Source organism: Echeneis naucrates, chromosome 1, assembly GCF_900963305.1.
Source record: "Echeneis naucrates chromosome 1, fEcheNa1.1, whole genome shotgun sequence".
In the NCBI taxonomy this organism is placed as follows: Eukaryota; Metazoa; Chordata; class Actinopteri; order Carangiformes; family Echeneidae; genus Echeneis; species Echeneis naucrates.
This window is the reverse complement of record NC_042511.1, coordinates 11,629,378-11,651,160: the sequence shown is the minus strand read 5'-3', so window position 1 is coordinate 11,651,160 and position 21,783 is coordinate 11,629,378. Positions and strand designations below refer to the sequence as shown.

At 39.6% G+C, this 21,783-nt stretch overlaps 2 protein-coding genes across 3 annotated transcripts; both read right to left on the bottom strand.

The window, feature by feature from the left end:
• Window positions 1–476: 476 nt before the first annotated feature.
• prkacab (protein kinase, cAMP-dependent, catalytic, alpha, genome duplicate b) lies at window positions 477–13,649 on the bottom strand. 2 transcript variants are annotated; one of them, XM_029499542.1, is made up of 11 exons: window positions 13,049–13,649; window positions 11,319–11,380; window positions 10,583–10,711; window positions 8,631–8,729; window positions 6,634–6,716; window positions 6,189–6,315; window positions 5,350–5,445; window positions 4,249–4,371; window positions 2,782–2,841; window positions 2,560–2,664; window positions 477–2,469 (listed from the first exon to the last, which is right to left on the bottom strand). In XM_029499542.1, exons 1-11 carry the CDS (start codon window positions 13,101–13,103, stop codon window positions 2,344–2,346), a joined length of 1,065 nt encoding a protein of 354 aa, XP_029355402.1. In that variant the 5' UTR covers window positions 13,104–13,649; the 3' UTR covers window positions 477–2,343. The 2 variants fall into 2 exon arrangements, with proteins under 2 accessions (XP_029355402.1, XP_029355392.1); XM_029499532.1 differs by having other exon boundaries at window positions 13,058–13,649.
• A 1,800-nt stretch (window positions 13,650–15,449) lies between these two features.
• LOC115046613 (histone chaperone asf1b-B-like) lies at window positions 15,450–20,254 on the bottom strand. The gene is made up of 4 exons (XM_029507105.1): window positions 19,971–20,254; window positions 18,221–18,336; window positions 17,945–18,121; window positions 15,450–16,613 (listed from the first exon to the last, which is right to left on the bottom strand). Exons 1-4 carry the CDS (start codon window positions 20,077–20,079, stop codon window positions 16,416–16,418), a joined length of 600 nt encoding a protein of 199 aa, XP_029362965.1. The 5' UTR covers window positions 20,080–20,254; the 3' UTR covers window positions 15,450–16,415.
• Between the last annotated feature and the right edge of the window lie 1,529 nt (window positions 20,255–21,783).

Here is a 21,783-nt window from a genome sequence, read left to right as displayed (position 1 = left end):
GAAGTGCAATTCAAAATTACTGGAGTGGCCTTTCATTAATACAAGTGATGCTGTCCTCCCACAGTACATTCCTGAATTAGTATCTGCTTAAATCACTCACCACACAGTGAACCTGGTGCCATATCATACTATAACAACGTGTTACTGTACACAATGTACAGATAGTGGGAGGAATGTTGTTTTAATGTTAATAGCAGATTAATCTGGTCGGACATTGACAAACACTGATCCCCCCCAACAAAAAAGAAAAATAAATAAATAATAATAATAAAAAATCCAGATTAGATTGTTTACCTCACCCTGCAAATTGCTTTGTTTTATATATTAATTCAAATGACAAATGATACACACATATAACTACACACAACAAATGTTTAATTCTGAGAAAATGCTTGTCATATTTTACTGTGTCTGAATATCTCGGACAGATAAGACTCATGCGATTGAAAAATAGAGGTGTCTGTATGTATCTTTTCTTATAAAATACATCATAAAGGAGGCATTTCAATGTTTGAAACAAACACTAGTGTTACTTTGTTGTTTTGTTTTTTTTTTGTATGAATTCTGAATGGACAAATTCTACAATGACCACCAAGTACTCTGTTGTCACAGTTCAGAAGCTCAGGAGATGGCAAACACGTGAAGAACATATTTGTCTTTTCTCACCGCTAGCTATATTCAGCTGCAGGTGTTCTGCTTTATCTTAACTTGTTCAATGGACTGCCAATCATCTTTACATCATTACCACCACATGAAAAAACTGAACCAAACAAAAGCTATGCATTAAAGAGGAGGGAATAGAGCTGCTGTAACATTTAAGACTGTCACTTTGGATGTGACGAGAGGAGAGGACTGGGGTCTGGGGAAAACAAAAACAGGTTTGTATAGAAGAATCCTAAAGCCAAAGCACACTTTCCAGACCGCCACTGGTCAAAGAGCCGTGGTGACCACCAGCAAGAAGCAGTTTGAGGTAGTCTGCTTCATGTGGTCTCTTTCGTTTTTGAGTTGACGAGAAACAACTGGTTGATTTGACATGCACAATCAACTTGACAGAGTAAGCAAGCAATGAGCTGAGACAGCAAGTGCTTTTAAGACCAGAGTTGTTAAAGTAAGCATAACCGAATCTTCTGGAAGGGGAAAACTGTGGAAGACGCTAACCAAAACTCTTCATGTTCCCTTATATTCCTCTTAATTAAGCAAAACTTTGAATTCCCAAATCTACTGTGTTGCAAAAGCAAGTGTGTCACACACTTTCTTTACCTGCTGATTCTATGCTTATCTAATGCTATTGAGTGATATGTTCAAACCTGAGATACCATTATATTTCGGTGTTCCTTAACGACACCAGTAAAACTGAGATATTTCTGTTCACTTATCATTATTTCCTTGTTTGTTAGCGTGACATGACATCATTGGAGCCACTAGTATCTAATAACATTTAAAAATTGAGTGCTGTAGGTGTACACAAAGCCTGGCTATGCTAACAATGGTAAGAAGTAGAGATGGAATCACACAGTAAACTTAATTGACTTTTTCCCCCAAAGTGTCAACATTCTCTGAATGAAATGAATTCATCAGTTTTTATTTTAATTTTGTCTCACCATGCCAGAGACTTCAAATATGTTGTCAATGATATGATGTGGTCCAGGTCTAGATATTATGAAAATGTTGAAATCCCGCCCCACCACCCAAAAAAAAAATAAAAAAAAAATAAAAATAAAAAAAATACACACAAAAAAACAAAACAAAACACAAAAACAAACAAGTTGTTGTCGCTGAAAGTGCATACGTCTATGATTCCTCTCAATATTCACTTACACATTCCTCTCGCTCAAAAGCTCGAGAGCGAGTTGGTTAAATCTGTTTAAATTTAGGAAATTTTTGTGCAGACTGAGACGTCAACTTGTACAAGGCTCAATGGGCTTCATGTAATGACTTGCACACTGCTGTAGTTTGGAAAAGACAGACCGTTTTCTTTTTCTTGAGGTGCAAAAGTGAATAATGGGTGAAATAAACAAGAAAAGAGAAGAGAAAAATGTGCAGAGGCAACTCTAAATAAGTGTGGTTCCCAACACTCATGAATCTGAAGCACACCATTATCATTATAAAGGGATCCATAAATAAGACAGAATAATAAATAAAATACAACAAAAATGCAACAGAAAGGCAACACTGCTGGTTATCAGTCTCCTTGCTCTTTTTCCCTTCTCTATCCCATTTTTCCTTTTTGTAGCTGGTGCTTATGATTGGACAGGAGACAGTACTCTCTCCTTATGTCTCCCACTTGACCAGCCTACCTCTGACTCTCTGTACTTCCTTCTTTCTTCTTCTGTTGCTTTCTAACTAGAACTCAGCAAACTCCTTGGCACATTTCTCAGTGAAGGAGACACGGATCTCCTCCTCCTCGTAGTCGTCAAAGTTGCTGGTGTCGCCGGGTCCTTTGAACTTGGGGACAAAAGGAGCTTCCACCTAAATTAAAATAAAAAAGGTCAGTTGAGAAGCAAGCATGGCAGAGGCATGCTCACACCCGCCTACAAAACACACACGTTTAGGGCATACCTTTTTCTGATAGATGGCAATCCAGTCAGTGGTTGCAAACCACTTGTGTCCCTTGATGTCGTTGACCCCATTTTTGAGGTTCCCATAACGTTTTGTGAGATCAACCTGAGGATAATACCAGAACACTTGCATCGTTTTCATAATATGATTGCTTAACAATGTAGAAAAAAACCTAATGTAACCTCATCCTCAACCCAGCATGGCCGAGATATTTGTTTTCACCTGTAGCAGGTTCCTCAGGAGGTCCTTCAGGTCTGAACTGAAGTGAGATGGGAAACGCACCTGAACCAGAAGAGAAGGAGAGGAAGGAAACAGCTTTAGATTAAAACTCTAAAATTGAGTCATGTAAAGGACAATTAAAAAAAAAAAAAGCATTGGTAAAGGGCATGATGAAAAATAGATTTTGTTATTCCGTTGCTAATTGATATAACACAAATCTACCAAAAAGCTGCTTCATACAACCTTTCAAAGTCTGGAAGACCTTGCTGCTAATGAAATAGAATTTATGTATTGAAATGTTTAGTCCACACAGCCCACATTCATAAAAAGTGTTGAATTTTGTGAGGTCATTGTCACTGCCCTCAGCCATGCTCCCAGCATCATTAACTCAGACCCATCGTCAAACCTTTTTTCTCTGTTGTTTTAACCATTTAATCAAAGTCACCCCTTCATTGAGATAGCAAGCTACAGCACAGCATTAGAATTACCACCTCGCTTTGGTATGCTTATGCCAATGAGTCCAGGGTTGATCAGAGTATGAATTCTTATTTACAATCCAAAATGTATTTTGTGTTGGGACAGTGACCTCGACTGGTCATCTCTGACCACCACAATCTCTACAATTCATCTGTGAATGAATGTTTGTGCCAAACGCAAAAGACATTGCTGAGATAACATGCTGACAAGGCCAAAAATGTGTTTTGTAAGGTCAGTGTGATCTTCACCTTGACATTTAACCTCCATATATAAACCAGTTTATCGTTGAGTCCAACTGAATATTTTGCTGAACTTGAAAGGATTCCTTTGAGGCGTTCATGAGATATTGGGTTCACAAAAATGGGGCAGAAGGACAGAGGATGTGCGATCCTGACCTCCATTATTGCCCAATAAACTACTAAAGGAGGCAAAGGACCAGCAATGAGAGCAGGACAGTGAAAGAGAAGCCATTGGTAACATCTCAAGACAGCAAATCTGAACAGCTCAAAAAGAAACAGAAGGGGGAAAAAATTGTAAACTGCAGTGCAGCAATTAGAGAAATGATAAGAAATAAAGGTTTTCTTTCCACTGAAATTTTAAAGAGATTTTAATTTGAAATTATTATAGCACTTTCCTATTATGACTTAATGCTATAATTTCAATAAAGCAAATCAGAGCAATTGCAAACAACACTTTACATACATATTATACAGGAATTAATGACATGACACACGTCTGCTTCAAATACAGACTAATAAAAATCTGTTGCGATCTGGAGGTAATTGAAGGCTAAACTACTGTTGATCCCTCATGAGGGGATTTGTGAAAGTCAAATCAACAAATATATTCTTAATTTCTAAAGAAGACTAAGTTAGGTTAGTCGCCATGCTCTAGCCAGATGACATATAACGAAAGAAAAAAATGACAAAAAGGTACAAAAAGAGCGCGGCAGCTCAGATGGAATTACAGGTCGGCAAACAGAGTCACACTCACCTTTCCTGATACAATCTTTTCATAGATCTGAATGGGCTGGTCAGCAAAGAAAGGCGGGTATCCTGCTGCCATCTCATAGACGAGTACGCCCAGTGCCCACCAGTCAACTGCCTTGTTATATCCCTGGTGGATGATGGAGAGAAAAGTATTAAGATTTAAAAACTATGTTTGAATTATTTTTGCACACACACACACACACACACACACACACACACACACACACACACACACACACACACACACACACACACACACACACACATATATATATATATATCCCCCCCTTCTTTTTCTCCATCATATACTCAAGCTTAAGTGTACTTTATTCCTCAAACATATGTACCTTCCATGTAAAGGTTCAGGGAGAAGACATTGGGATAGTCATGATGTGGCATGCTCAGGCAGTTATACATTGAGTGAAATACCGTTGCCACATCATCCACCTTTGTAAGTAGTTACATGAGGTTAGAGAGATAGAGACAGAAATAGATAGTTGCGTTGTTTTCTTCATATGTTGAAGGTTCTGCATTTATAAAATGAGATCTGTCTTTTTTTAGGGCTCAATCCAAAGTTTACAAGCTGTGCTCAGAAACTGAGCCTTAAAATGAGCCATCAGGACTTCAGTAACCTTTGTGATGTCATAAAAAGCAGCTACTGGTCTCAGCCATATTTCCAGCCAGGTCCACCTAGATCTACCATCCAAGCTTGGCCACGTTTTCATCATGATTTTTTTTATTTTTTATTTGATAACCAGAAAACTGTAAGAGTGCCAATGAATCAATCAGGATTGAGTCTCTCTTCTGATTGGCTCACTGACCTATTGTCACTAGAGCTCCAGAAAGGCCAGAGAGAGAGGAAGTAACAGTATGTCACAATGGTTTTTGGTTTCTTAAAACTACAAATATGTCTTCTTAAGGATATTACAGTTTCTTTCTTTTCAAAAACCTGTGAAGACAGATGAGAAACATCACCTTTAATGGCTTTGAAACAATGCTGTGACATACGGGCAAAAACATGTACCATTTCTGCTGACAAAATTTAACAGTCATTGCATTGTGAAACTATTCACTATTTAATTAAGGGACAACAATGGCAGCCCACCTTGCTGAGAATTATCTCTGGGGCCAGATATTCTGGAGTGCCACACAGTGTCCAGGTCCGGCCCTTTACACGTTTGGCAAAGCCAAAATCTGTCACCTGGACAAGCAAAGCAAAGGGCAATGACAAGAATAAGGTGAATAAGAGAATGAACAAAAGAGAAATGTACCCTCAGTGTGCCTGACCAAGTTTAACCACACGAAAAAAGGTGTGACAGCTGCACAGAGGAGAGAAATTATTTGCTTCTTCGCCACTAGAGAGCAGCAGAATCTGTGACAAACAACAGCAAAAAAAAAAAAAAAAAAAACGAAAAAAATAAATACATAAAAAAAAATAAATATATATATATATATATATATATAGCTTTACCACAATAGTTGCAGTTATCTGTATATGGTTGTTTTGGTTTAGAGAGGAGTTTATAATAGGACACCCAATTCTGAAAATTTAGTTAGAGGTTAGTGTTTCTCTGCAACTTTTAGTTTGAAAGGAAAAACGCTTAAATAATGAATAAATTAATTAATTAATTTTTACAAATCCAATTATAGTCAAACTTACAAAAACTTTGTGGATTTTGACCATAACTTTTAACTGTCTCGGCTATTACTGTGTGTAACTGATTAAGTTCTCCCAAGACAAGACGGCACATCATAACAACAGTGAACATATTCCAAATCTAATGTTAAATTTCATTCCTACACTGAGTTGCTAAATGCTGTGTGTGTTTCAAAATATTCATGTAGGTGCCTGCTTGGATGTATTCATCAGTAAAGGAATGGCAGTTAGACAACTAATTTAGAAATTTGTGAATTTTATAAATCTGTTCATTAGGCGTTACTTACCTGGATGTAGCCCTGCTGGTCAATGAGCAGGTTTTCAGGTTTAAGGTCTCTATAGATCAGGTCCAAAGCGTGTAGGTATTCAAAGGTCAGAACGATCTGAGCAGCATAGAACCGAGCATGAGGCTCACTGTATGCATGCACGGACGGACACACACACACACACACACACACACACACACACACACACACACACACAATCATTGGGAGATGGGCAGACAGAGAGCACATCAGTGGCGTGCACAGTGCAGCCCAGGAGAGCAATAAACAAGAATGAACAAAACAAAACAGATCTGAAGAGAACAGAGCTGAATAGAATAAAGTGGAATAAAAGTGAACAGAATGGAGAACAGAGTTGATTCAAGAAAGCTTGGGTCCCCGATTACTTCTGTATGTGCCTGCAAAGTGTTTTCATGCTGTAAACTCAATGCTGCATACAGGCACTAACCTAAATCTGCCAATTCTCCGTAGATGAGAGAACATCTCTCCACCTGGTACATATTCCATCACCATGTAGAGGTTAGTGTTGTCCTGGGGAAGACAGAGGACCTGTTAGTGACACCCACTCTCTGGCACACACACACACTCACATTATCTCACCCCTGCACACCCACACACTCAGGGGAGGGAAACTGGACAACATGGAAACAGTAAAATACTTTTACGAACAGGTCTGCAATCACAGACTTACTAGGGTTTGTTGTATTTCAAAAACTTGTTTTGAAAATCACATTTTATTCAGACTGTAACCCTTTAATAAAGCTACATAACACCTGCTTTGTGTTATTAGGAAGGATTTCACTCCTAACCCACTTCTCAAGCTCAGTTAACGTGCTTGCTGTCGACTCTTCCACCTGTGTGCTGGATGGCTCACGTGGACAGGAAGATTCTCTTAATAGGTTTATTTGAGGCATCAAGGATATTCAATCCCAGAGTATCCACAGTGCATCTAACCAGCTTAACCAGAATAAGGCCTTAATTGGAGTATTGCCATCAGCTAGGTTAGTCTGTGTGGGTACAAACAGTCACTACTAAGAGAAGAACTGTGAGAGTAAAATGCTGAGGAAGGCAAATATTAGTGGGAGTCAGTTAACTGTGTAAATGGCAGACCAAGCTTGATTAATAGTCAATGAAGTTGGAAGTGATAGTAAAGATTTGATGAGAAAATTCACAATTCAATGAAGGAACACAGAGTTCGACATCACCAAAAGTAAAGAGACAGAATCTGACTGAAGCAAAAAAGGAAAAGTGCTGTTGTATGTTGAAAACAGAGGAGCAATCTGAACCAGCAGTGACCATATAATTCACATATCAGCAAAGCTGAAGGTTCCACAATAAATATGTTGATACTATGAGCAAATGATAAGTGTGAATAGTGAATCTGTAAACGTGAAAGGTGTTACTCAGAGTTAATAATTATTAACTGACTCTGCAGCTCTGTCAGCTTTGCAGAGCATTTTAACACCTTTAAGCTCATTGTTTTCTGTTCACCCTTGTAGACGTAGTTTCCAGACTCAGCCACCTCTTAGGCTAACTGGTTTTCTCTCACCTTCATCCTTCACCCAATGCAATCTTTTCTGTGTAGGTTATTATGTGTCATATGTGACTGTTAAGCCCCTTTTTCCATAAGTCAGAACATTTGATTCTTTAGTCGGCCACAGTTGGCCAATCAGCATTCAAAACCGGGTCAAATGAGTCTACAGAAGTTGGCATTGGTGACAACACAACACCTTCATGTGAGCGCTATCTTTCCTGTCTTTTGCAGCTGGAACATCTTTCAGAGCACAGACAGTGTAAACAGATCTGTAATCTGTCCACCATGCTGCTGTTAGACCCAAAAGGCTGTGGCTTCACTGAGCGTCACATGGAGGTGCACACACTTCTACAGGAGCAGCAACTCCAGGACAATTCATGACAGATCTTATTTTATTAATTTTTGCGGAAGCTAGCGGCTAGCATTTTTCCTGCATGGTACATGTGATGGCATCGATCCTCTTGGTTGCATGTGTCAGTCCGAGCAGAGATGGACTTGATTGGCAGTGGAGGGGCAGTCAACTTAAAGTACCTGTTTATCCAAGATTATTATGGTCAAGAAGGGGTTTAGTTGTTACTTATTAATATTATTATTATTTTTTTTAGCAGAAAAACACACTATGTAGTACAGGAAATGCAGATCGAGAGATGACATCATACCATGACGGACAGTTCATGAGCTATTTCATGAATCAGTTTTGCTTCATGACAGCTTACCAGTGTGTGTTTCGGCACACTCAAGATAGACAGATGCCTGACTACTCACTTACTATGAGTCAGCTGGGTGTGCCACCTTCAGAAACATATTTGGGAAACATTTATACCAACATACAGCTAGTAGAGGAAGTTGCTGGCTGGACAGGGAAAATTGAGCCAGTCACTCATCATCAACGCACATAAAATTCTGCGTACCTTGAATGAGTACTCTAACCGCACCAGAAAAGGAAAGCTCACAGCCTGAAGAATCCTCTTTTCATTCAGCGTGTGCTCTATCTGCTTGAGTTTTACCACCTGAAAGAATGAGAAGGGAAAGAGTGAGTGACAACATGGTTTCTTGCACAAAAAGGGTATAAAACAAACTAAATAAATTATGACATCATACAGTAACATAAAGATACTTTATATTTATATTTTATCAGAGTGCTGGAAACATGGCTCATTTTAGCACATGATTGACAAGCAGGCAAATCAACATCAGGACTCAGACCTAACTATTATCTAGATGAAGACATAAAACTTTGCTCTATGTTTCAAATACAATCTCCAGAAGAAAAAGAAAACTAACTGTGCTATGGCTGCTATGTAAAATGCTAAAATGAATTTTGTCACTATGTCAACAACTCTGTTAGGTATCAGAATGAAGAATCATATCAAACAGCCACTCTGCTTCCCCTGCTTTGATTGATAAACTTGATGCATCAGGCAACTTTTCATAATATAATTTGTACAGTATCGTGGAGTATAAACCTTTAAGATCATAGATATTAATGTGAATATTGTTCTTAGGTTTCGCAGAAGCTCTTTCTAAAATACAGTACTTTTAATATTATGTCCCACCGACACACAGAAAATTAAGATAAAGTAAGGTACTTAAGTCGTGTATAAATTTCTACTTCTAGTTTTTTCAGTTTGTTTCAGTAAAAATCTGTGGGCGAGAAAACAAACAAACAAACCTTAGAAAATGAGAATTTACAGCAGGTACTCAGGTAAAGGCTGTGTCCTGTAGCTCACCAGTACATGTAATTGGACGGTGAACAACACAGCATGCTCACATTGACAGTTTGGAGTTTAGTTCATTGAACTTTTGTATCTTCAGGCTGTAAGTAAGTGAGCAGAAAAGCTTTATGCCAGTTGTGCATTTACAGGATTCTTGATCAATGTGATTTAGAACCTTGATCTTTCATTAACAGGATTAGGCAACAACAGGCAATATTTGTACCTATAAATATCAGGGGTTTAACAGTATACTTAAGCCATGATTTGGTATGAACCTCTGTTTGGAAATCAATAATAATTAATAAGTTAATTAGTATATTTTCAGTTCAGAAAAATGTAAAAAAAACAAACAAACAAACAACAAAACAAAAAGTGATCTTGTTTTCCATTCAATGTAAAACTGTTAAACATTAAAAATAACACATTTCCCCAAACAAAGGATGGCTCTTTTCAAATAAAAACATAACTCTGTCTAGGTAGAAAAATAAAAATAAGTAATATGATAAAGATTAATCAAGTGCAGCATTTACGAAAACACTGTAAGCGTCTTCAACTTCACATTCAAACTTTAAATTTAAATTAGCTTGAAATCTTACTCACATGCCTAAGTGTTCAGTGTAGAAAACAGAAAATAACATTTCTCATGCTAGGTGCTAAAACATGTTGCCATTTTTATTAACATTAGACTGGGTTGTTAGATAAATTAACCCAAATTTTCTTGGGTAGCTCAAGCTCAGTGAAGCTGGTCTGTGCCACATGCTAAACGAGTATTCCTATCCAATGCCCTGTACAAATACACGTACCGTTACATCCCTACTTAATATAATATCATATGCAGGAACACATAAAAACAACTTAAGTTCTGACACTCTGGCCGACAGCTGCTCATGTAGGTTCAAACAGGCTCAAAGGGGGAGGAAAGGCTTGCACCTGGATCTGATGTGTCTCAGAGCCTTTGCACAAACATAGACAATGAGTTCCAGGCCTTTTCTCAACTTCTTGAAACGTCTCAGGCCCATTGACTATTATTTTGGCATCAATGGCATACCCATGTTTTCTTTGGCCATCCTGTGTAATAATTGAGTGTCCTTAAATGACAGAGACATTGAACACCCTCCATCCCACTATGACCCTTGACCCAGACAAACCTTCTGCTTGTTGAGGATCTTCATGGCATAATGCTGTCCTGTTTCTCTGTGCCTCACCAGCATAACACGGCCAAATGAGCCTGTGCCCAGGGTTTTCAACCTCTCAAACTGCTCCAGGCAAGCAGTGTTCTGGACAGACAAAACAAAAAAGCGTTAGTTGATTTTTGTGAAAGTGAGATGCCGGGTTGTGGTGTGGGATATTATTGTTGTGGTTTATACATGGAAGCAAAGCAAATGACTCTCTCTCTCTCTATTTATCTATCTATCTTTAATAGCTCAAAAGATTTGTATTGATAGAGAGATAGCTACAATATTATTTATACAGGCAATCATTATTTTTGTTTCTTTTTTTAAGGCTGCAGGATTATCATCACACTACCAGCCCACATATTTTACAGGCCATTTACCTCATTTCATCATCAAATATATTTAGGTTATCTGCAGTAGTAACTGGTAGAACAGAAAAAAAGCACACCACTCTGGGATTAAAAAAAAAAAAACAAAGCAAGAAAAATTCCACCAGTGATAAGGAGCATTTTTAAAATTCAAGAGAAAATGAAGAGCTCATCCCACAACTATTCATCTTTGCTGACACAGAAGAGAAAAAGGTTTGTATGCCTTCTACTACATACAAAAAAAAAAGAACTGGCCACAAATCTGACAATTTATGTAACAGTTATGTTATAAGCATGTTATCTGTAATGTTAAACAAGCAAAACTGCACTGACACACTAACCTGTGCAGGATTCTCCCACTTCTTGAGGAAGTCCTCTTTGGCTTTAGCAAGGAACTCCTTAACTGTGAAGACAAAACCACCAGTTTTTACTGGAGAACAGCTCCCTGGGGTATGTGTATGTGTGTGATTTGGTTCATTTCTGGACCTATACACAGCACTGAAAATTTGAGAGATAAGCCAAGGATGTGACAGAAGAAGGTACTAAATCTGTTTCAGAAGACTTTAGCTAAAGATTTTAGCTTTTCTTGTAATACTGCTTTGGAATCCAACCCAAAATGAACAACTTGTATGACAAAAATCAGAAATAACACTGATGTGTCAAAATTTGTGGGATTAAGTTTGTTGGACCAAGCTCTGCAATTTAAAGGCCCACTGGAGGATTCAGAAAGCAGGAGAGTAATGTCCAATATCATTTACTCTGCTTATTCTTTATGTTCTTACTGTTTGCATCCAGAATAATCTTAAACCAATTTACACATAATTATCTGCAGTAAAAACATCAAACAGCTTCTGAGCTTCTGGCAGCAATTGAATAAAATAATCCTGATTGTGCCATCAGCGTAATGCTAGATCTGACTTCAAATTTTTGATTTTGAATAGCAAACTTTGAAAAAGCAATGAGGGTTAAATGACAGAAACTATTAGTTTGCAGTACGGACTATATAGGATGTAATATTTTTGAAGTTTGACTCATTGTCAGTCACCAAAGGTCAGGATACCTTGGTCTCTGCTGGTTTTATTTAGACCAGTCACTTGTTAGCAGCCTAGCTTTATGGCAGTACAGTCGCAAAACAGAGCGGTATCAATTTGAGGAGAAAGGAAACCCAAATAATTGAAGCGAACTTCAAAATAACAATGACAAATATACCTTTAAACATAAAGCATATGCTACAACTTAAGCATACACGGGATACTGCATCAACGTCAGTTGTTCAAACCATCCTGTAATACGCTCATTTCATCAATCCATGTCCCCTGTGATTGTTTGGTAAGTGAAAATAATAACTGGTTGATAAGACAGCAATGTGCTGTTGCAGCAAACACACATGCATGTGTGTGATATCCAGCCCTGACACCTAATACTTGATTTGCGTATAAAACACAAGCACAATGTATTTATAATAATGATAAAAAAGACTATAAAACATGTAAAAAAAAAAAAAAAAAAAAGGCTATGAAATTGCTCCGATGAATAGACCAATCCAGTGATCTCTTGCATTAGCACAAGAATTAACAGCACAGCAGACACATTTGGACTAGCTCAGCCAGACCCGAAGACCTTTACAGGCCCACCTAAACAAAATAGTCCCCGATTAGTTTCGGATCACCCACACATATTTTCAGCAGCATCTCTTTCCAGAGCAAATTGCTGGCTGTTTTGCAGCTCGTACAGTGATTCAGACCGGAGAGAGAGCACCACATCCTGCCTCATCCTACATTAGCAGCCACATAAATCACATTTTTTTTTAAAAAGAAAAAAAAGGTCCAAAAACTGAGCTCAGTTTTTTAAATATACACACAAACACAGCTTCTACGCCTCTAGCTAATTCATTTGCAACAAAGACTGATCGTGAACGTCCGAGTGTGTCTTAATGAAGAGCTCAGCAGGAGCAGGCCTCTAATTAACAGCGTATGGCTCGTCATGTGAAGCTAACGCAGCCTGGTAGCTCAGATCATGTCCTGATGTCCTGATGTCCTGAGGCTGCACCGGAGTCATGTGTACTGTGGACGGTACCCACCGCTTTCCATCTCGTTGCCCTTCCTGGCCGTGGGCGCGTTGCCCATGATGACAAGTTGTCAACGGGCGATCTGAGGCTTCGTGGCCGCCCCGCAGCCTCCTCAAGCCGGTCTAAGATCGATTGGGTCTGAACGTCGTTTCCTAAATCCAGCTGTATCAAGCACCGACTCCGAAGTCCTGATCTTTAATAGCCTGACAGCTGCTGATGCGGCGGGACCACCGACCGGTGGACGGTATGGATCCTGAAGCCACGGGGAGCTGTGCTGGTGGCGTCTCGGTCGCTGGGGCTTCGCCGGATCCTAAGGCCGAGCTCGGCGCAGTTGGCCTGGACACGGAGGATCCAGTCTTCGCCTGTCCCTCCTTGCAGCCCCCGCCGAGCGAGGCCCCCCGGCTCCCCACCTCTCCCCAGGCCCAGAATACAGCTATAGCGAGGGCGGGGATGCGATATCCTCGATCCGATGCCCGCCGCGTTTCGTCAGTGAAGCCAGCGTTTAAAAATCAGACATCGGCGGGGTCCGACAGCGACAGCAGACCGCCCCACATCAACATTGGCCCCCGTAACCTCGGACACGAGCGAGATGACGGAACTACAGCAGAGCGAAGGTCCCGCCCCCTCGTGAGAGTTGGTGACTGACAGCTGGAGCCAAGACGCCGATTGGCCGCCTGCCGTCGGCGCTGCTGCCACCGAGCGCTCTGATTGGCCCTTCATATTCCATCAACAGCGGCAGCCCTAGAAAAAACAAGTGAGGGGGACGTCACCCATTATTTTCCTCCGGACAACGTTCGCGCCCAATTTCTCCGGCTTCTCTCCTTCATTGGCTTCGGGCGGCCGAACCGTGGGAATTTGGGTGAACGTGAGGGTGTCTATTGGCTGTCCGCGAGGGTAGACAGGAATGTGCCCCCCCTATCCAGTTTCCAAAAAGAAGAAGAAGAAATAATAATAATAAAAATCTACCCCCCCCCCCCCCATGGCGGCCAAGCGACTGATACACGTTTGGCTAAGTGACGTCAGCCGCGATCTATTTTTAGAAATGTTGGTCAGACTCTATCGCACGCACGCGCGGCGCGGCGCGGTCCGGGCGTCAAGGCATCTAAACAGATCCCGGACAGCCGCGTGCACGTGCAGGCAAGATTTATATGGGTGGGAAACTGGTGTCACACACAAGAAAATAAACGGCCTTTAGATATATATCTATATATACATATATATGTAGATATATATCTGTATATATCTACAGATATATACATATATCTGTAGATATATATGTAGATATATATCTGTATATATAGGTATACACACACACAATCGTAGATGAAAACACGCACAGCTACATACTGTCTGTCTACCCGTGCGCGCGCCTGTATATCGACTTTTGTTTTTAATAAACAGCCTGATTTCCCAGCAGCATCTGTCACCCTCTGCCCACACCTGGATTTATTATCCAAAACCTCAAAAGGAGCAATTTCAATTAAATTTGCATCTGAATATCTGATTTAAATAATAATTTGAGCTTGTATTGTTAAAACGAATTTAAAATTAAAGGACCTGGTACCATCATGTCAGGGCTCAACTGCTTCCTGCTTTATATCAAAGGGGTCCAAACTACTTAAGTATAAGACACACACTTTGTTAAATATTAGGTCATCTCAGTTGAGTCTGAAAGTGCTGGCCTGGGATATGTCCTGCTATCAGGTTGATCATGTTATTGTACATACACTGGTTTCACTGTAATACGGTCTGTAAAATGCCAAACAATGTTCGGAATCAATTTTCCAGAATTTACGGTGGCTTCTTCAGCTTCCTTATTTTACACACTCAGCTGTCCAGCACTAAAAGACAGTCAACTCTGAATGATTCAATGCTTCAGAGAGATACTGAGAGACAGATTACTGCAGAAAATGTTCATCGATATTGGTTTGATTAACTCAGACTAATCATCCGAGTCTATCAAGGATTAGTCTACCAACTATTAGAAGGCAGGCGATATTGCATATTGATTTACTTTACAACAGCACTTTCATTCAGCTCCTGGTTCTAACCATTAAGTGTTGTTCAGCAGTGCAGACACAGGAGAAGGAGACAGGTGTAAAAGCTGGACGGATGGAGGAGTTAGTCCCTTCAACCAAGAGATAAAATGGGTGAGCAGACAACCCCCCTCCACTTTTGTGCTACAGTTGCCCAGCAACACGAGGCTGGAGTGAAAATGGTGGCATGATGCTGCTGTATTTTATGAATGAAATTGGAAAAGGAAAAGGAGGCAGCGAGGGGAGGGAAACGTGGGTATCACAGAGCTGAACACAAACATACTGTCTCTAGCTGCCATTGTTGTGCTTATTTCCTTGTCAAGATGGAAAGCTGTGTAAGATGTGACGATAACCAGAACGCAGCACAATGTCATCAAAACAAACTTTATTAACTGATCAATGTTGTAACATATTCTGAGGTGAAGAATATATAATAGGTACAAAAAGAAAATAATCCTTTTTTTTATCCTGATGGCAAAAAAGCACTTGATAAACATTATTTACAGTGAGCCATAATTATCAAAACAACTTACATCCATGTGCTTGATTAAAGACAGGCATTTTATGCAACACTTTAGAAAACATTTTCTGAACTGGGGCCTGTTCAGAAGACAGCTTACTTACTTATTTGGACAACTCAAGGGTAAAACTTGCAAGTAAAACTCTGCACCCTATACAAACTATCAAACTAAAAGCAAGTAAGGCTGCCTCTCACATTACACCCTTGAAATTGGCCCATATTCTAAATGTAAGACTTACTTCCAGAGCTACTGGAGATGCTACTAATTTACGTCGAGGACACCGACCTTCTGAACCTGCAATGCTTTACGATAAGGAGCTAGTGTTCCTGTACCAGAGAGTACTGCACATAGCTCAGATCTGTGTTCATGAAGTCAAAAGGAAAGCACAGTAAGGATACCAAGCGAATCAACATCAGTGTGTGTCTTGCAAGTGAGGGGTGTGAGAATATGGAAGTCTCGCACTGATGACTAAAAATGTATCTCTTAGCTCAGCTTCACCATAATCTGAGAGATAGGATAAAATAAATCAGTGCTGGTTATGTTGAAAGAGTGTCAGCACAAGAGAGAGAGAGACCAAAAAAAAAAAAAAAAGAAGAAAAAACACCCCCCCACACACACGCAAAAAAAAAAAAAAAAAAAAACACGTAGTCATTCCAGATCCATGCCACTTGCTTATGACATATAAAAAGTGTGTCCTGGCTGCCATGTCCATGTGTTACATAAATACATCCATGGCCTCCTTGTCCAAAGGTTTGTGATGTGGTTGAGCGTACCTATAAAGGTTTCATGTTCATTAAGTTAATTTGATGATCCTTACATGCAGTCCATAGAGTTGTCAGGGATCAGTCCAAGAGATGGCATCTTCCCAGGTATACAGGATGGCGGGAGCATGCTGCTGATGTTGGGGGATGGGTCAACATTCTCGCTGTCCTCCATCTTGTCTGCCAAGCCCTCCCAGTTGATGTGGAAGCGGGTGACACGGGGGTTGGAGGCCAAAATATTCCTTTGAAGCTGATAGGAAAAATGTAATGGACTAAATATCAGAATTTGGTGAACAAACAGCCTTACATTTTCTTTAATGCAACTCAAAATCCGAGTCGAAATGTCTAGTGTTTCCAAACCAAGCACCACCAAATAACACTGTATGAGAAACTACATAGTGTGGTTGAGGCCAGCGGATTAGCTTACAAAGTGGAGGGTGATAGTGCATTTCTTGTTATAGTTGAGAAAACAGCTTTCAGCGATCTGATCACACATGCCACCACTACTGTATTTTTATAAAAAAAAAATACCTAACTCAACACAGTTCAAGCCTTTGATCCTTTGATAGAAAAAAAATATATAAATATATTAAAAATAGTCAATCTAATTATTATTTGACTAATGGTCTTCAAATTACCCTGATATCCTCATGTAATGGAGTTTTTTTCTTGTACATCAACTCCACCAACTGCTCTTAAAGTAAAAAAAAAAAAAAAAGTTATAACTTTGTCCATATTTACCATACAAACTAACTGCTTTAAGGGTCTGGGAACCAGCTGATTTCTTGGTCATTCCACTCCCATATGTGTTTATTTACATCTCATCTTAAAGCAGTGATAATGTGATTAATGACTATGAATGATGGTATGAGGCTTTACCACATATTTTGACAATAGGTTTTACCTCATACATTTCTCATTTACTCATACAATGTCATTTATGAACCCAAAAACAATATTAAAAACATCAACACTATGGATTGACATAACTTATTGTTTAGTTACCATGTTAAGTCAGGTTAAGCCTTCATTTGGGTTTCAGCTACAGAACTTAAAAGTTTCATGAAAACACCTGACTACAGACATGTACACCTGCCAAAGTACTCAATCACACCTTTGTGGTTATAGAAGGTGTCTCCAAGACAACCTTTTTCCAATCACTCACACTCACATAAAACTGAATAATATATCAACTCTGAAAAGGTCAGGTTGCACTCTTCTTCTTGCCTGTTATTTCAATTTCAGAGCACTAGGGGGTAGCAGAAAATGGTGTAAATTTTAATAGAGCCTTTTCAGAAGCAGCCCAAGTACCATCCAATACCTTAACTTTTTGTGCCTCAGACACTGCTGGACTTAAAATAAACCTCTTAATAGCCTGCATCCTCGTGAGGATGTTACATTTTGAGTTCTCTTCGCCAAAATAGTTAATTTTGCTCAATTTAGCCTTGTGAGCCTCATTTTTGGAGACTTGTGTGTCATCTTGTGGTCGCCAAAGCACATTACAATGATCAGTGTACAATTAAAAAAGGTCAAAAATGTCCACCAACATGCATCTGTTGGGTGTGTGTTTGTGTGTTTTACCTGAGTATAGTCTGGTTTGAGAGGTGGGTTTTCCCGGAGTTCAGGGTCTGTGTATTCATTGTTGACATAGTAACCAATGCGGATGAACTCCTGTCCACGATAGGTGCAAGTTATGAGAACGACTGTCACTCCCACAGCATCACTCTCTGGAATCAATCCTGTGTTAGGAGCATCCGCCTGGGAGCACAGTCAGGAACAGACAGTGGGGAAAAAAATCCTCATGCATATCTCTTTTCAAAACAGGATTAGAAGAAAACATGACAACATCTTACTCACCTGAAACACAAACATATGCCTGCCCGCTGGTACAGGGCCAACTAGAACGGAGTCTAGGACTTGATCGTATTCCTCGCTCTCAGCTGAGCCAACATAGATGATCTTCCACTCCAGGTCTGACAACACGCATACAGGACAATGAGATGTGGAGGTCATAGAAAGATATAGCTCAGTTTGTAAGGGATATTACAGATATCCACAAACACATTACTGGCATTAACAATATCCAGATGCTGAAAGATGTCCAAGTACCTTTTATACCTTTTATTAATGATTTTACCACTAAGACACTATATCAACTATATTCAACAGAATAGCATCTTTGGTGTATTTGCAATTATTGATTTACGATTCAAAAGGTGACAAGAAGGCACACTGCTACCTGCTACTATTGAAAAGTTATTGTAAACAGATGGGTAAATATTGGTTAATTGAAAAGTTGAATTTATAATTAATCCCAAAAAGTTTTATATTTACCAGTAGCCTGTCATATTGATATAATAGGGCTGAAAAGGGAATTATAAAATAGATCAGCAACAGGCCAGTCCCAACACGTATACATTAATCAACAACAATACTTTGATTCAGATTGCAGCTGTCAGTGCCATATGGATTCATTCACAGTTGTGTTTTTCCATCTATAAAGGCAGATATACATGTCTTAGTTTAAATGCAAGTACAAAACAGGAGGCGATATAGTTTACATTATCGCTTCAAACAAGTCCAACAATTGGATGACTTTAAAGCACACATGCTGCTACTGAGAGGCAGTTTCCAAGATGGTGGTTTCACAAATCTTGAAGAAAAGACTTTCTTAGAAGCGAATTGAAATATCCTCAAAGAAACCAGTTTCCTCGTGAGCCTCTAAAGCGGTGAAACTACTACCAGTGCACAACAGCGGACTAACAGGACATGAACATACTTTTAATGCCAACAATGCGTTAACGATACAATTCAGAGAAGAGGTTTGATGCTGTGTCAACAAGAGTTTGTGTTTGTTATTTAAAATTTTTGTGTGGATTTACATGACTCCACAATGTTAAATGTAGCTCACGCTGTTTAGTTAAATAAAAGCAATATCACAGCAACATAAAATGTGGTCATTTTATTGATTCAAATATTTGTGGTACAAAAACTATAGGGTACTAATGGAAAAACAAATTCATACATATATAACACTTGTGAACAAGTCCAACACACCTCTTAAATGCAATTTACGTCCATTTCCTATACTTTGGTGGTTGTAAAACGGTATGTCTGTTGATATATTTCTCATTTTGATGAATCATAGACCATGTTCCGTGTCGGAAAATGTGTTTAGTACTTTAGTTTCACATCTTTCTCAATGATTAATATAAATAAAAGTTGGGGGGATCCTTGCCAGTTGTCTCGGCGCGCGCTTCGCGGCAACTTGTTCATCCTGACTGTTCCCACAGTAACAGGCGATAAACCAATTAGCTTGGCGGAAATAATTCCGAGTGACGTCTCTGAACCAATCACCGCCGGAGGAGGGCGGGGCGTTGGGCACAAACGCGCCAGCGCCAATTTTCAACACCTTGTCAAACGAAATGTCACAAACTAGCTCAGATCGACCAACAAAGGAAGCGAAAGGCGACCAGAGCCAACCTGTCCCCGTTGTTTAAGTCGGCAAAAACATAAACATGCCCCTGTTGGCAGGCTGCACTGAACATCCGACATCAAACAGAATGTCATTGAACCGGCACTGTGGGTGGCTGAAGACGATACTCACCTTCCGGCAAATCCTCCATGCATTCAAAGGTTATTTCAAACTGAAAGGGGTTTCCAAAGGGGCTCGGGTTGTCCAGCACAGCAACGTTTAATACTTGCACCTTGGCCATGTTGCTAACGTTATCTCACGAGACAGTTGGACCTCGGAAAACAACGAGCTTTTCTCTTCCGTGAGCAAAGTGCAGTTCCCGTGTCCTTGGCCCTCTTTAACTCTGCCTGTCTTCACAGTGTTACTTAAAGTTTGATCCTTTTTCCTCGTCAAATCGTCGACATCACTGCGCGACGGCGCCGGTCAGAGCGGAAATACGTCACCACCTCCTCCGCCTTCTTCTTCCTCTTCTTCTTCTACTCATACTTACTGACGGTGGGCAAACGACCTTTAGGCGCATTACCGCCACCTTGTGAAATACTGCGACATCAGTAATTCCTCCATCTTCTTCCCCCTTCTCCTCTTTTCTCCTCCTTCCTCCTCCACTTCTTCTTTTTCTGGTTTTGATTAATAGCAGTTAGCAAAAGCCATTTTTATGCCGTTCAATGTTGATACAGATTTAAACAAATAATACAAATACTTCTGTTTACATCTGTGAGTAAAATGTTTAAATAGCAGAATCGAGATGTTCATCAGAAAGTCCAGGTTTTTCTCCATTAAGAGCACTGAATGTTTAATTGACATCCAGTTTAAAGGGTGTAATTTTATCTCTTTGGAATGAAGCTACAGCAACTCTGAAATGACATTCAAAGTTCCTGCAAAGGTTCAAACTTCTTTTTTTATGTAGAGGTAAAAGTAAATACTATGTTAATAATACTACCAATGACTATGTGCATAGTTGCAACATTCCCTATCCAGATAAATGTAGAAATTAACACATTTTGCTTAATATATAGATCAAAACGAAATTAGGGGAAGGGGGGGTCGCCATTTAGAATTAACCAGATCAGAGATACTCATTGTGCGGCTCACGAGTCACATGTGTGTGGTAGCCTATAACAATATGGTAACGCAGCCAATAATTTATTTATTATTATTATTGTATTTTTTGTGCTATATAAATATTCAGTGAACGCCACAGAAGGGACGAGCAGGCAAACACCAGGTGTTCCAAATAAAAACCATGTGGCTCTCCCCTTGACTTTGCTCTGCCAATGTGGCTTTAGTGAAAAAAAAAAACTAAAACATGATGATCACTGAATTAGATGATGAAATATGCTCAGCAACTGGGAACTATATTGAAATGTATGTTGATACATGTGGCACATGAGATATTTGGCTAAAACAGCTGGATAATATCCAAACAGCTCCACTTTAGGGGATCAGGAAAGAAGCAGAACTGGAGTTTGAATTTCTGCTTTTTTGCTTCCTATCCAACAGGAGTCAGTCACAAAACTGACCCCCCACCACCAGCAGCTCCCAAGTAGCCAGGACTGAAACTTGATGTGAGGCTGAAACAGGCCATAGATCTTCCGTCAGATTTGTGATGTCTCCTAAACTGTGGTTGGCCTTGCTATGCATCCCTAGACAACTGGCTGACTGAGCTGTTGATGCTTGAACTCCACGGAAACGCTTGAAAGAGGAGTTGCAAAACTACACTGATACAGTTTTCAGCTATTAAAACCCACAAATATATATTCTTATGGGAAAATAAAACTTAAAATTAATCTTTGCAAAAGTAAAATATGGAGCTGTTAACTTTGTTTTTTTTTTTCATTCATAGTGACGAATGCCACATCTCCCAGGGTGTGCATTTTCCATCACAACAAAAAATAACTTGACTGCAACCATTAAAGCTGCAGTCTTTGACTTGGTTGTTTCAAAT

Coding starts and splice junctions, on each gene's coding strand:
- prkacab (XM_029499542.1), bottom strand. CDS start 13,103: ATGGGCAACGCGCCCACGGCCAGGAAGGGCAACGAGATGGAAAGCGGT. Junction 11,381..13,048: donor GATGGAAAGCGGTGGGTACC/GTCCACAGTACA, acceptor TTGTCTTCACAG/TTAAGGAGTTCCTTGCTAAA. Junction 8,730..10,582: donor AGATCCTCAACAAGCAGAAG/GTTTGTCTGGGT, acceptor TCATTCTTTCAG/GTGGTAAAACTCAAGCAGAT.
- LOC115046613 (XM_029507105.1), bottom strand. CDS start 20,079: ATGGCCAAGGTGCAAGTATTAAACGTTGCTGTGCTGGACAACCCGAGC. Junction 18,337..19,970: donor CATGGAGGATTTGCCGGAAG/GTGAGTATCGTC, acceptor GCGTGTTGTCAG/ACCTGGAGTGGAAGATCATC. Junction 16,614..17,944: donor TCAAACCAGACTATACTCAG/GTAAAACACACA, acceptor TTTTCCTATCAG/CTTCAAAGGAATATTTTGGC.